General features: G+C 41.2%; 1 protein-coding gene across 1 annotated transcript; it reads right to left on the bottom strand.

Annotated features, from left to right (window-relative positions):
- Nucleotides 1-251: 251 nt before the first annotated feature.
- On the bottom strand, nucleotides 252-15,249 carry LOC6579805 (protein stum). The gene is made up of 13 exons (XM_032730812.2): nucleotides 14,750-15,249; nucleotides 13,929-14,687; nucleotides 13,185-13,746; nucleotides 8,961-9,817; nucleotides 8,429-8,902; nucleotides 5,761-8,363; nucleotides 5,156-5,690; nucleotides 4,055-4,156; nucleotides 1,753-2,394; nucleotides 1,417-1,522; nucleotides 1,153-1,279; nucleotides 896-1,090; nucleotides 252-832 (listed from the first exon to the last, which is right to left on the bottom strand). The coding sequence occupies exons 4-13, from the start codon at nucleotides 9,692-9,694 to the stop codon at nucleotides 720-722; spliced, it is 5,631 nt and encodes a 1,876-aa protein (XP_032586703.1). The 5' UTR covers nucleotides 9,695-9,817; nucleotides 13,185-13,746; nucleotides 13,929-14,687; nucleotides 14,750-15,249; the 3' UTR covers nucleotides 252-719.
- Nucleotides 15,250-15,315: the final 66 nt, after the last annotated feature.

Below are 15,315 nucleotides of genomic sequence, written 5' to 3'. Positions count from 1 at the left end.
GCAGCTTCTGCAGCATTTCTTCAGTTGTCCTGGCCTGGTAGGGGTCAGTCGTGCAGTGAATGTGTGAGCGTTCAGCTAAGCATTAAAGACTTAAAGGAAATGCTTGGAGGTGAGACAGAAGAAATAGTTGAGGAAGAAATTCTAAGAGGACATTTTTATAAGAAACCCTTAGAGGAAGTGTGTAATCCATTGTTCATCTAGCTCGCTATTCCATCATTTGTCCCGCCAAGTAAATTTAATGCAATGCCTAATTCATTTTTATTAGTAATAAAATTATTTTTTATTAATCCCAATTTGTTATTGGTCTACATGTAAGGTCACTTATTTGCAAAAGTTTATATAAATTTTTATTTATGCATATATGTATGCATGTATATATGTATATGTACATGTGGAAATGAATTTCTGTTTTTCTTCTCCGGATTTATGCCATTTTAAAATGGAAGTTTGCCTTGATCTTTTATTTATTTCCATTTGGATTGCCTATATTTTGTCTTGGAAGTTAAAAAACATTTTGATTGGATCCAATTGGACTATACGTTGCCATCTAAATATGTCTTGGAAGATTGACTCGATTGGTATGGTTGTTTCCAATTGGATTGTCCACTGCCATCTCACTTTGTATTGGAAGTTTGATTGGAAGTGTATGGGTATGCAATATGTGGAAGCTTTCTTTTTTATTTGCATCCTTATCGGATCCATTGTATATTTAGAGACGTTTATGTCTTTGCCGCCTCTGCCTCGGCTCGCACCGCAGCGGCCGCTATATCGGCCTGACGCTGTTCTTCCTCCAACTCTAACCGTTCCACCTTTTTGATCTTGCTCAGTTTCTCTGAAAAGTACAATATATAGATATATGTTTATCAATAAATGTTTTTGCGTTAGTCTAACTTACTTGCACACTTTAACATGATGGTGCCCCACCAAATGGACCAGCCCCAGCCCACAAAGCAGAAGAGCACACAGAAAAACTGAGAGACAGCCACAATAATATTAATGATAAAGGATCCAATGCGTGCGCGCGCGCTGTCGAACTGCGAGAAACGTGGAATGCCAACGCAAAGGCAGAATAGACCAGAGAGTAGAGTCCCTATGGAAAAGTGTGCATATCATATAATGTACTGGGTATTATAAGTAGTTGTGTATACCCACCTAAGCCAGGGAATACAACGTTACAGAAAGCGCAAAACCAGGCTAGGTAAAGCGGTAGCACCGGTATGGCAGCCTTCATCTTCGACGTATACTCCACCAGGTCATTATGTAGTTTGCGACGCGTTTCCTAAGGAAGAACATAAATCTAAATTTAATATAAAAACTAGATATACACATATTCTCGAACTTTGTATGAGACTTAAGCCAGAATATTAAATATTTTATTTTTTTTTAAGTTGACTCAATTAATCAATCAGGACTTACCTCACTTGTTGGTGGTGCTACAATACTTTGTCGGCGCGCATCGGCTGCTTGTCTCGGTTTCTTTCGACAGCAAAACAGCATCAGCCAAAACCGTTTGCAGCAACTCCTGGAAGTGCAAAAAAGAACTAATTCAGTTAAGCGATATTATGCAATCGATTGCTATAATTGCTAACGATTCTCATTGAACGATCATCAGTCAGTCGAACAATGGAGTTGCTGACCAATAAGAAGAATAATCGTAAACTACTGAACTAACTATCGATTTCAACAAATTCAAATTTTTAAAAATTTCAACCAGAAATTCCAATCTCGAAAGTATTTAGCTGCTCAACTTACATTTTGGTCACGTCTTCTGTTGCTGTCACTGCCGATGGCGCCATTGAAGAGCCTTCTAGTACGGCGGCATCTGTGGGAGCTATGCCCAGCTCTGGATCCTGATCTCGCCAAGCTACCTTAGGCTCGGTGGCCGCTGCAACGGCGGCACTTTTGCGTCTACAGGGTATACAGAAGCAGCATTTGCTCAGCTCCGTCTCGTCGCCCGTTATGGGATCAACTTTATTGACGGATCGACAGCAGAAAACCTTGCGCAAGCACATGCCACATTTACTCTGGTGCTTTGGTTGATGGCTTGATGTGGATTTGTGCATTGGCTCCACGCTCATTTTGGTCTGTTTCTCCTCTGCGATCTCAGTGGACTTTGGCTTTTTGCGACAACTTTTGCAGCAATTGGATGTGGGCCAACAGCGAGACTTCTTCTTCGTCTCATCAACTATCTCCAGCTGGGTTGTTGTCGAGGCGCTGCTCCGACTGCTCGCGAGCACAGGCTGCTGCTCATCGGCAGCATCTTGCAGGCGGTCCTTGCGCAGTCCGCAGCAGCGCATGCAGCGAGAGCGGCGAAAACGCATGCAAAGCGTGGTGCAGCAGCGGCAGCAGCCAGCCTTGCCCACATCATCCTTTAGGAACTCCTGACTGCCAGTTCTGAAAGAAGAAAGTATAGGAATCATTGTATAATCACAGAGTTGTATAGGGCATGGGGTTAGTTATTCCAACTTGAGCCTCGATTATAAATCACTGCCAATACGATTCGATTTGCAGCCTTGTTTACCGGAAATTTGCTGTCAAGTTAGTAAAGGCTAAAAACTAATTATAATATTGATCTATTTCAACCAGATTTCATTCGCCTTTGCCTTTATGCTTATACGCTTTATATGAATATCGGAAATTCGGAAGAGCTGGAAAAACCAATTATAAATTTTCTATCTACTCCTTGACTTCTATAATAGCTATAATAGTTGTCTAACGGAATCAGCCTTCATTTATAGCCTTGATTTCGAGACATAATTGCCATAATAGCTGTCTATCGGAAACTGTGGGTAATAACCACAGGCCGAGTGAGACCTTGTCCTTTTTGTGATATCATGGTAATAATTTGCACTCAATTTGCATGGTTCACATTTATTATGCAAATCGATTTCGTGTTGCATTGTTGCCACACATTTTCATTAGCATATTTAATGACTTTTGCATTCAATGCGATAAAGATGAATTGCACGAGAGCATTTGCATTAGAATGCACATATTTTGCTCATAGGTCAAAAGTTGAAAGTACATTAAATATATAATATATAATGTATATATATTTGTACATATATAGTTCATTCACAGATTGAATTTGGTTACTGTTACGCACACGCATTTGCCTGGAGGGTTATTAAACCCACTTTAAGTTCAAGGTTAGCTTCTCGTTTCGGGCTATCGTCGACTGTAATGGGTACTTTAACTAAACATAAATTAGCCCTCACTTACACAATTTTCCACTCGACCACGTGCCGAAAGGTAAGAAAAAGTAAAATATCCCACACGCTAATAAATATGATTTCAACAACCGCACGAGCCAACGACCAAACTTCATTTGGAGGTCGAGAGCTTGACGCCAGTCGAAAGAAACTACAAGTTTTTCGTACTTTTGTCGCATTAACTACTCAATTAACATTGGACTGCACATATATAATATATATTGTGGAGAATAAACAAAACTTTAGCTTTCGGAGTTTTCGGAGCTTGCAACAATTTCCGCATTGCTCAATGACTATTTCTTAATTATCATGGAGTACCGTATATAGAAAGGAAATATACCGTATATTAAGCTGTTTTAAGGAGCAGTTTTAAACTATTTATAAGCTAGTCAAACGTTGTCTAAGAGGTTTTTTAAAATTGTTTTCCTTATCTAAAAGGAAAAAAGGTATACAATATTTATAAAAATCATGTGGGTATAGTGAACTCCATTTCTTGTTTTCACTATTTTCTTTTGCGTCTTTCCATTACCAAATTAATAATTATCATAATTATAAAAAAAAAAACAAATTGTGTTCTCTTAGTTCTATTATTATGATTAGTTATATTATTATTGTAATATGTCTTTCAGTTGAACTATATATACATATATGAAGTAAATAAATCTATATCCGCATTGCTCAAAATATGTGGAAACAAAATACAAACTTTTTCATTATGAAATTGAGCTCTAGATAAATTTTTGATAAGAACTCGTAAAAACTTCTTAACTTCCCTTTTGGAGTTGTCCTTATTTCATATCAAATCAAATATACAACACATAATAAATAATTTTGTTGTTTACCTAAATAAATATTTATCCGGTTCGATTAACGAATTCTGCGGCAGATCAATGTGAAAGACAACCGAGTTCTTTTTCTTCTTGGTCAACATGCTTAGGTAGCACAGTTATCACAGGTATCACTCGCTAAAATCTAAGTATTTTTCATCAATATTGTTTTTTGTATTTTGTTCAATTTGAATTTGAATCCTAGTTGTGGTTGGCGCGATTGTCCGGCTGGAACTGATTTGTTATTGCGGCATGAAACTTTGGACATGCCACGAAAACTAAGTAGCTAGGCAGATTGTTATGTATGTGCACACCTCTCGACTGGTCGACCTGCAATATAACACATACATTCGTATACACGTCTGTATATATGCACACTTCGAAGGACGTCGGCGCCTGAGGACGACAAGGCAAGCGAACGGATATCCTTAAAGGCGTTTCGTATGGTCGCCCTAAAGTTTGCTCCTCCCCTCAAACCCGAGCAGCTCGTAAATTTATTGACGCATTTATGAGTGGCCTGGTGGCCCAAAGCCCACTACAACTACAACTATATAAATATATATGTATATATATATTTATTCCTATATACATACATACATACATTTATATAGGTATGTATGATGTTTGCGTGTGTGTGTGCTACGTGGTTTGGCGGTCTAAAGTTTTGCCCGTACGTTTCTTGTTCGTGCAGTTTCCGGCTATGTAAATTTACTGGCCAAGGGGTATACATATGCCTGGCAATTGTTTTTTCTTGGAGAGTTTAGGAACGAAGAAAAAAGTTAGTAGACTTGCAAACAAAAAATTGTGGCAAATTGGCAGAGATTTTTTTGGTTTTTTTATGCATGGGAAAGTTGTTTAGCAGACAGTTCCTATAGTCAGCTTAGAGACGATTTTGCTGTAAACCGGAATTTTAATTTTATATATTGATTTAATTATCCCAAGCAGATGAGATAGACCCCACACTACAATATATATACTTTTGATCAGAATGTATGGATTACGCTAGCTGATTAATAATAATCAATAATTTTCTTTTTCTACGAACTCCACGATCATGGACTATATATAAATATTCTGTACATTACATACTTAAGACTATAAAATGCCTTTACTTACTTGGCAATTCCCCCACTGCCCACAGTCGAACCCTGGCCATCGGGCGAGAGTCGTTTGTCATCTACTGGAAAGTCGTCACCGAGTCCAGCTGTCGTTGTTGGGTGCTCCAAGTTCTTAGCGTGATCATCTTGAGGATTGGCTCTTTCGTTTTCGGCTTCTGGGACAGCACTAAGCTGAGCGCTTGCTGCATCTGATTCCAGGGCATTCAGCACCGATATCGATGCCTCAATGGGTTGTGTGGGCGGTAGGGGGGATTTTTGTAACTCGGCGGGGGAGCTGCGCTGGGCATTGCTACCATCGGCTGTGTCCAGCCGAGGAGCGCTATCATGGGCCTTGGCCAGCATTGTGACGCCACTGGGTGTGGGCGAGGCAGTAGTAATTGGGGCAAGTCCTGATTCATTTTCATGGGTTTTCTGGTCAATTAAATGTTCATTAACCGTTTTCTGAGCTTCGGTGGTGCCGTCCATAGCCTCAGAACTTGTTGCAGCCGGGTCTAAGCTGTCGCCAGATTGTGGTGTAGGCTGCCGGTTGGATACTGTGAATTTACATGAAGAGAGATTTCAATCAGTATCGGCAGATAGAGAAGAGGGAATATTTCCACTTACCTTCACCTTCTTGAGCCTGTTCTGGAACCGTTGCCACTTTGCGATTCTGTGCGGAGTCGGATCGCTTCTTGTTGCTTACCAAACTGAGACGTGAGCTCATGCGCACCAAGTTGGACATGTTGGAAGTTTGACGCTTGACAGCTCCTGTTTTGGCATTCACCTCGTTACGAACTGCGGGCAAAGCTTCTGCAGCTACATTCACCGCATTACCCACATGGATGGCCAAGGGATTTATGCTATCTTCCGTAGTTTCCTTAGAAGCAGCAACAGCAGTAGCAGCAGGAGTAGCAGCAGCAGCAGCAGTTGTCTCCAGTTTCTCTGGCGATTCCTTTTGCTTGGTTTTAGTGGCTGGACTTCCGTTAGGTTTGCTATTGTTTTTTTGCTGAGCTGCTTCACGGACTTGGGGCTTGGGTAGGCCAGTAGCTCCATTAGCTTTGCTAGTTGGCTTATCTGCTTTACCATTCTTTTGTCCAGCCCCCTGTTTTTGCTGCTTTGTTGGAGTTTTGTTTGGCTTATTTGCTTGGCTGCTTTTGGGCGTGGCTTTCGCGAGAATCTTACTTCCGTTTCGCTTAAGATTGAACTCAGGTTTGATTATTGCGGTGTTTTTCTTTTTGGCACTTTCTGCTTTGTTGGATTTCTCCTTGGGGCTCGGCTTAGACAAGATTTGTGTAGGCCTCCTGCTCTTGGGCGTTGCAGACTTATCTGAGGGTTTGTCCGTCGATTTCTTGGCTGGAGAACTGGATTTGGACACAGATCTACGCACACTTGTTGGTATAAGAGAGCGAGAACTTCTACGTTTACTGCTGAGGGGGCTTTCCTTACGCTCGAGCTTTGGCGTCGACTTACCCTGCTTGACCGCAGGACTCAGGGTCATTCTACGTCCAAGCATGCCCTTCGGCGGCAAACCCTTGGGACTTGTGGAAACAGATTTTCTGCGATTGGGTGAAATTTTAGTTTGACGACCATTGCGCGTTGCTGTCGATGGTGAAATGCTCGTGGAACGTATGGATGAACGCACGCTCAAACGGGAGTTAGCTCGAGAGTTGGCCAGTGACTCTGCCCGTGAGTTGGCTCGTGAATCTGCCCTCGAGTTGGCTCGAGAGTTAGCTCGGGAGTCGGCTCGCGAGTTGGCCCTGGAGTTGGCTTGCAAGCTATCCTTTGCTTGAGCCATGCGGGAGCTAGGTCTAGAGGGTGGACCTCTAGAGACGGGGCGACTGCTACTAAAGCGCGTAGGCGTCAATCTGCTGTCGAGTTGAGCCTGGTTGTCAAAGCTACTGCGAATCGTGGTCTGCGATGGTGAACGACTGTTGCTGGCTCGTGAGTTCCTGCCGGACAGGCTGGACAAATTGGCAAAGTCCTTGAGTGGCGAGTTGGAACGACTGTTTGGATATGAATCCTGGCGACTGCGTACAGGTATGCGTGATACAGAATCACGGCGCATCGATAGGTCGGATGGTGTATCTCTGTGAGCGGCCTCGTAGGCATCGCCATGCAGCGGACTATCCTTGCCGCTATCCTTGTTCGGTGTGCCTATAATGGGTGACAGAGTACTTGGTTTGACTATCTTGGCGCGCTTTGAGTCCTTGCTCGGAAAGGGCTGTCGTCGAGGACTCTTCAGCTTGCTAGCGGGCTGATAAACTGATTTGCGGCGTTGCATTCCTGCTTTGGTTGTTGCTGGCAGTGTTGAAAGTGTCGAGGATCGGCGGAAACTAAAATCGGAGGTGGTGATGCTGCTCAGATTTGAGCTGCGGCGATCTGAAGCAGTTTGCGTGGAACTGCGTCGCTCGGGTGACGTAGAGCTAGAACGCCGTCTTGCCTGGATGCGCATGGGATCGAACGTGGACTTGGGCAACTGTGTGCCCATTGTTAGATCATCCAAACTCAGCCAATTCGAACGAGCTGGTTGACCGGGGCAGTCCTCATCTATGGACTTGTTGATCACTCCAAGCAATCCACGCTGCTTACGTGTAGGATTCGGGTTTGGCTTTAAAGGACGCGGCAATGTGCCCGGTGGTATTACTGATGTCTCCTTTTCCATTTCCATTGAGGATCTCCGGAAACGGCTAGTCTCCTTGTCCAGCTCCATGGAGGAGCTATGCAATCGAGGTATGGCGCTGCGATAGGGCTGCGAAATGAGGGGCAACGATTCCAGACTTTTGATGCGCTGACCAAATGGAGATGAGGTCATACCAATGGAATCGCGTCTCTGAGCACGCGGCGTATACGTATCCACCGACGAGGTCAACGAATCCCTCTGCTGCAATATGCCCTTGGTGGGCATGGCCAGTTTGCTTGGACTGTAACGTCCGCTCATATTGAATTGGACAGAGGGCCGTGGGGAATCATCATTAAGCGGCTGACTGCTAACTGGCAATTGCGGCAAGCGGGAGGCCGTCAGCGACTTGCGACGCGGCCTCAGCTGTGGCTGTGGCTGAGCTGCATTCGACGAGGTAGTGGTTGACTGTAGCGAGGGATGCCTGCTGATCGCTGTTTGCCGTTGAGTCACAGGCGTGGCACTTGGACTGTGACCCAACGACGATTTGGGTGAGCGCACCGAGAGTATGGTGAAGGCAGACTTCTTATGCAGCCGTGTGTCACCCACACTGAGGAATGAGAGAAAGCGAGTTTGGATGAGAGAAGAATTATTTAATACAGTCTTCGAACTCACCGATATTCACCGCCCGTTGCAATCGACTCCTTCATGACGACGGGCGACAAAATCTGTGATTGCGTCTGCTCCTCCATTTCAGTGCTGGACTCTGGTAGCTGACTTTGCTGCAGTCTGGGTGTTTGCGGTTTCTCCAAGCCATAAGTCCGCATGCTCTCAAGCAGCTGCCGCTCACTGAGTAGTAGTTCCCTTTGCTGCTGCAGATATTGCTTTGGCGAGAGTATGAGATTTCTGTCCATCGTGGGTGTCGCGCTTCTGACTGGCATTTGTTGTGCTTCAGTGTTCAGCAGTTGCTCTTCCCCACTGCTGCTCGAACCGTTTGAGTCTTGCAGCATGGTGGCTAGTGGAGATAGAGGCATCTCCTCGTGCTTCATGGACATCACCATCTTCGAACTGGGTCGCAGCTTGGGTATCCGGCTGAACTCTGCGAAATGCTGTGGCGTTGGACGATACCAATCCAGCTCCGATATTGTCCTGCAAAAGTGACTCAATTAGCTAAATGCTTATTTGGCCAACTGCTGCGTTCACTCACCTATTTCCAGTCTGTGTTTCCTGATCCTCGAAAGTGTGCTCCGTAGCCTGTGTGGCCTGTTCGTACTCACAATCGTATACATCTGGCTTATTGACTATGTCCTGCGGTGTGAGAAGCATAAAATTCGGTGAATCGAGCTGCTCGGAGCTGGAGCCTCCGCTCGAATTGGGCAGTATTTGTATGTCAGGCGGTTGCAGTCGTGGTATGGGTTGAGACTGTGCTCTTAGGGTGCTATAGGGCACTTCCGAGAAGAGTCTTCGCCGATTCTCCTGGCCCATGAGCGTGTTGAGGGCAACGGCAGCCACAAGAGTATCCTCCTCGGAACTGGGTATTTCTATAGATCCTGCCCGTATCGTCTCAAAGGCTGCAGTGCCAAAGTAATCTTCTGGCTGCGGTGGGGGCACTGGATCGCCAAACAAACTGCTATAGGGCTGAATATTCGCTGAACCCTTCTCCATATAGAGCGTTTCCGAGGTAATCTCTGATCCGCGCCGATCCCGCTTGGCTGTATGGCTGACATTGCTATGAGCTGATGGCGACATTATGCTATTCCGATCGTAGCTATAGTCGACAGAGATTATAGCAGGCGTAGCTATGGTCGTGACGGTAGCTGTAGCTGGGGCTGTGCCTGTCGCTGTGTCCGTGTCCGACGTGGGCGATCTGATGTTTGGCTGAGCTATTGCCGAGATGAGAGTTGGTGAAGGTGATGATGAATATGATAATGTTTGCTGCATGATTAATCATTGGTGCTGTTCTCTCTGCAAGAACTCCTTGAAGGTAAACGCTAAGGTGGCACAGGATGAACTCCGTATTATTTCAATGTGAGCTGCCTGGAAGATGTGCCATAGTTCTTAATTCTGTAAGAGAAGGAAAGTACATTATATATTGTGATATTAATACAAATTATATTATACAATTTAAATTATTTAATTTATAATTATATATTTTGTTATTATATGTATTACCACTTTTTCTATATTAATAATGAGAAGATTCACATTCGAAAACAAAAATGATCCTAGGACTTTTTATTTTCCTTTGTTTTTATTCGCTCAAATACTGTCGTGAGTTTTTCCTAAGGCTTTTTATATTGCAGTCTCTTTCATTCTGCCTCTCTTAAATAAGAGGGAAATTTAACTTCCTTATATTTGTTCACTTCTCTCACTCGCTCTCTCTTCCTATTTGTTTTATGGCGAAGGAATAGCGGAGCAATTGTGCATTTGATAAATGGCAGACTCGGCTTCAAATCCAGTTTGAAGCAAAATTTGTATTTTTCGCTTTAATGCCTATAATAATGTTTTAAATTATTATTTATATTACAATTTATAAATATTTGTATCATTTTAGTTATTAGGCCCAAATTGTATATAGAGACCAATTTTATATTTAAACAAAAAGTTATTTATAATTACTTCGATTAAATGTTGACTAAAATACTCAAGTCCTTCGGCTGCACAGGTAAAGTAAGTGACACGAAGCAACTAAAATTATATCGCCACGCTTACTCCGTACGTATCCAATTTTATGGCCATAGACGACTGTCAGTAAGACCTTCTATGGCAATGGGCAATGCAATGTCAGTGCACCAAACACGCGAAGCTCCATAGGCCGACTGAATAAAGAAAGACCCAAAACCGGGCAGATGTGCAACGGAAAAGCCGATATACGATGTGCGATGTGCGATGTATGAGAGAAGTTGCGAAAATAGTAATTATTTTTTACTACTATATAATATATTGCATACATACATCTACGGGCATTTCTAATATCTAGTATTTCACTGCCATTGCCATTCAGCTTTGCTGCTCGAGCTGATAAAGCAACAGACAGCTCAATGCATCCACAGTTAACAGTTCAGCGATTGTTTATACTCTGTAGTATGAGCGCATTGGGCGTGCATGACCATTGGCTTTTATTCACATGTTGCTCGAATTGTTAAAAACAGCTGATTGTAGCTAAGAGATACAGTTAACGGTAGACTGAGTTCTTAAGCCTTGTACTAAAGAAGCAGTGGGTATAAATGACTTCCAAAGAAAAATCAGCCTAATGAATATACCCTGTAATAAATATGTGTCACGACTCCGGTTTGGTCTCTGATGTACGTAATTAATATTTATAAAACATTTGCTAGCTTACAGGGTATGCCAATGCTGCTCTGCTACTGTTTATACCCTGTACGTGAGATTCGTTGAATGTATATTAACTCAAAAGTAACTAAGTAGGCTACCTGGAAGCATTGATTTATTACAAATATTGCATGCTTACAGGGTATTTGGCTAATGTGAGCTCAGTTTGTTTGCCCATTTGATTCGCCTACGATTGATGTTCGCTAACGAGAGCATAACTTGTGCGTGTCTAGATTGTGGCTATGCCTCACGTTGCATGTGGCAAATTGCTGCTTTATGTTGCACTTTAAAGCGGCACCAAATTATATTCATAGCAAAAATTTGCAGTGACTTTAACTGTTCACTTATACGCAAGTAATTAGTGAAAGTGATTTTCATCTGAGATAACCATAAATTATGATTTATCTTTTAAATAATGTTGAGATAAATTTAGAGGAGTTCAATATAAATTTATGTTTTGCTGCCAACTGCAGAAATTCACTTAACCATAAAGTTTTGAATTTCGCGGCTGTCAACAGTCAAGGCGAAATCAAAGCCAAAGTTGTAATTGCTTTGAAAGACACTTAAAAGTTGGCAAATATTCCCACGTCAAGTAGCGAACGTGAATTCGCCCTTGCCAATTCGCCGCAAACAGTAAGCGAATGAAGAGACGGCCGGCGCCATTGCCTGCAAGCGATGCTTCTATGTATGTGTGTGTGTGTGTGAGAGTCACCGCGCTTGTGTTTGTGTTTGTTCACTTGCCGCGTGGCACCTGTTGGTATGACACGCGATATACATTGTATGCGTGTGTGTGTATATACATATATATAAATATAGGCATATGTATGTGTGTGTCACGATTTTCGCATGCGTTCTAAGCCTCAAAACAATTTGATTAACCTATATTGAAAAGGCTGTGCGTAAAGCTAAACCAAACTTTTGGCTTAAAAAGTGACGTGAAATCTATTTTCAATTCAGACACATACACACATAGCTATGTGTGTGTGTTACACTCGCGCTCACATCGTTGGGTCTAGGCTTCGTTTGCCTTTTGCCTTCTCCTTGGCTTTGGGCTAGCAACAATTTTACACAAGTCAACAACCAGGCGGCACTTGAATGACCAACGCGACTTGCCACGCTCCTTGGCGTCCGTCTAGTTGCAACACAACACAGTCTGCCTAAAGCCAACAACAACAGCAACGTCTATTAATGTGCCACAGACATACACATACACAGGCACACACATACTGATACATGGAGCACACCGCAAGCAAACGAAAAAAAAAAGGAAAATCCTTGGTTAGTGTCGAGATGGCAAATTTCCATTCAGCTTAACACTTTGCAATTTTCTTTCGCTTTAAGAATTTTCCTTTTGGGTTTCCCCATTCAATAAATTTCAACAGATTGTTTTGAGCAACCAGATTGCTTTAAGCTTAGAATAATTCGATTTGATTTTTTGTTGAAAGTACATATTTTTTTTTCTTTTCTTCATATTGTTCATTTCACTATATTTTTTTTTTTTTTTAATTAATATAATTTTTGTTGTTGTTGTTGTTTTTTTTAATTTGTATCAACTAAAACAAAAATGGTAAAATTTTAATTTGGTTTTTTCTTTTTAAAAATAAATTTTAATTATTATTATTATTATTCTATAAGCGCAACAGATTTGTTTAAACTTAAATGTCTTATATCAGATCATTCTAATTATCTTTTTAGTTCGTCAAAGCCAATTATACTAGTCTTTGGTTTTTATTTTTAGTTTGCAAATATATATTAAATATACATATTTTTATTTATTTTTTTCTTAATCTTTTATTCGTAGATGCATCGTTTTTTTTTTTTTCATATCCATATATCCAAGTTCTAAACAGCTTCTAATATATTCTATTAAGGAAATTTTGATATTAGATACCCTTTCTTTTCACATTTTTAATTAACTTGTAGTGTTATTATCTCCGGCATTGATTAAACATTTGATATTCATGCAAGCTTTTATTAGCTGAGCTGCGCTCTAAATTGTATACACTTAAAAGGAGCTGTGTTTGACTTCATTTAAGTGCCACACTGTGTAAGCAACACTTAAATTTGTTTGTGTGTGTGTGTGTGTGTGTGTACATACAATTATTTAAATCGAATTAAGGAGTCAGCACAACGCGCTTTTCGCATCGATCCGATGCACTTGCCGTTCGTTGGAAAACTAAAACGTTGAAAGAAAATGCCTTCTTATAGTACGAGTTGTCGTTGTCGTTGTTCGTCGTCTTCGTATGCCACCTGGACAAGCAGCTAAGCTAAGGTAAGGCAGCCAGTTTCAGATATGTCCAGCAGTAGTCGCCTCTATTGGGCAGCCGAAGTGTGCTTTAACGGACGAAGTCTTCGGCTGTCCGTCGTATTGAAACGTATACGTGGGTCAGTAAACCTACTTCCGGTTGACATAAATACGCCTTGGACATGAAAACTTGCCACTGTTTGTTGTGTTTGTTGTTGTTAGACTGACATTCTATGGCTATAGATTTGAATTTAGTTTTTTTGTTGTTGTTTTGATTTTCCTTTTTTTCGGCTTTTCAATTGCAACTGCGTGCCTCTTTAGAGAAAGCCGGCATTGTGCAGAGGCTTAAGCGTAGAGAGCTCTTCTGGGTTTCTGCCCAAGGTCGCTAAATTTCTCAAGCTAAGCTAGCAGGAATCTTTAGAAAGTAAAAAATAAAATATGAAATAGTAATAATAATAAAAAAAAAAAACAAAATTAACAAAATTAAATTCATGTTTTCTTTCACAAAAAAATTAAATACGTTTTTAAAGTTGATATCTAATTGAAATCTGTTTATTTAAATGATTTATTAAAAAGTAAAAGGAAAAGAAAATTTACTTGCTTGTTTTTTTTAGAAATTCAACAAATTAATATATACAATTTTACAGGTCTACTTGAATCATACTTGAATTTAGACCTACTTCTAAATATATTTCTCAGATGATTCTCCAATAAATTATGCTTGGCCATTGCAATTCTCGAATAGTTTTTGTAATTGTTGGTCACTCATTAGGGGCGGAAAGGTTTTGTTGGGCTGGGTTTCCTTGGCTGAGTCAATGTAATCGCTTTGCTGACCTTAATCAGCAGGATACCAAACCCAGAATCATATTTTGGCATGGCCCAGCTTAGCCTGACCAGGCTTTCAATCTAATTTCTATTATTCGGAGCTGCACCTTGCACTGGGTGCAGTCCAACACAAGAAGCAGCAACAGCAAAGCAACTGGAAAAGCAACAGCAACTGCAACAGCAACAGCAACTGCAATAGCAACAGCAACAAGCAATATAGCTTATTCATGCTAATTTCTGGGCGCACAAATGTTTTCACGCGATGCCGATTTAAAAAGCACAGCCAATAAATTAATATCAATTGCCGAGAAGTGAACAATTGACCAAGCCCAAATCTGTGAAATATCCAATTACCGGCACAAGCGTGTTCCATTTACGAATATAGTTATGTATACGTAATATGCAAAAGGGGAATTCCAGGCCGCAAATCTAACTCCCTTTTAATTTGCCCCCAATTTAACTTAACCTCCTTTTCAGCCAGTCAACCAGCCAGCCAGCCAGCCATCCCGCCAGCTGGGTCACAGCGAATGCCTAAGTCACATTTAATTTAGTTACCAAAAATACTACGCTACTTTTCTTTTCCGATTTCTCACCTGCTTGTGGCATGAATATCCTTGACCTCAATGCTCGTATTTTTTGCTTACGCATTGACTAAAGTTTTTGGCAAACGGCCTGACCATGGTGCGTATGATTTCTGCCATTTGCTAAACAATGCTTTTTCACGCTCATTCTGAAAGTGAAACGAGAGTTGGTTGGTTTTCTGCCATGTTCGTCCATCTGTCTGTATGTATAAAAAACACGCGACACATAAAAGTTTGAAGTTTATAGCTATAAAATCATTCTTTTCATTTCAGTTAATTCGATTCTTGACATCTTGGTTGAGTGATTTTACACCTAGGCATATTGATTGCCCATTAAGATGTGTCAAATCAGAAAACATAATTTTGGGCCCATGAACGAGTATTATGTAGTCGGTTGAGCATGATTTTCACACTTTACTTAAGTATATTGATTTAGTACATAAAAAAAAAATAAAATAAAATAAAATAACAAAAAAAATAGAACTAAGGAAGCTTTTCTAAATATGTTTACAAACAACAGGTTTACACTTTAAACATATTTACATTTTAAAACAATTTAATTAAAATATTTCATCTGA

This window comes from Drosophila mojavensis, unplaced genomic scaffold (assembly GCF_018153725.1).
Source record: "Drosophila mojavensis isolate 15081-1352.22 unplaced genomic scaffold, ASM1815372v1 contig_80, whole genome shotgun sequence".
NCBI classification, from domain to species: Eukaryota; Metazoa; Arthropoda; class Insecta; order Diptera; family Drosophilidae; genus Drosophila; species Drosophila mojavensis.
The sequence above is the reverse complement of the archived record's forward strand: the minus strand, read 5'-3'. Positions and strand labels throughout refer to the sequence as shown.

What these genes read in the sequence shown, in the direction of transcription:
- LOC6579805 (XM_032730812.2), bottom strand. Translation starts at nt 9,694, where the DNA reads ATGCAGCAAACATTATCATATTCATCATCACCTTCACCAACTCTCATC. An exon ending in CCGGATAAATATTTATTTAG is followed by an intron (nt 2,395 to 4,054) that starts GTAAACAACAAA and finishes TTCTTCTTTCAG; the next exon opens with AACTGGCAGTCAGGAGTTCC. An exon ending in CATCATGTTAAAGTGTGCAA is followed by an intron (nt 833 to 895) that starts GTAAGTTAGACT and finishes TGTACTTTTCAG; the next exon opens with AGAAACTGAGCAAGATCAAA.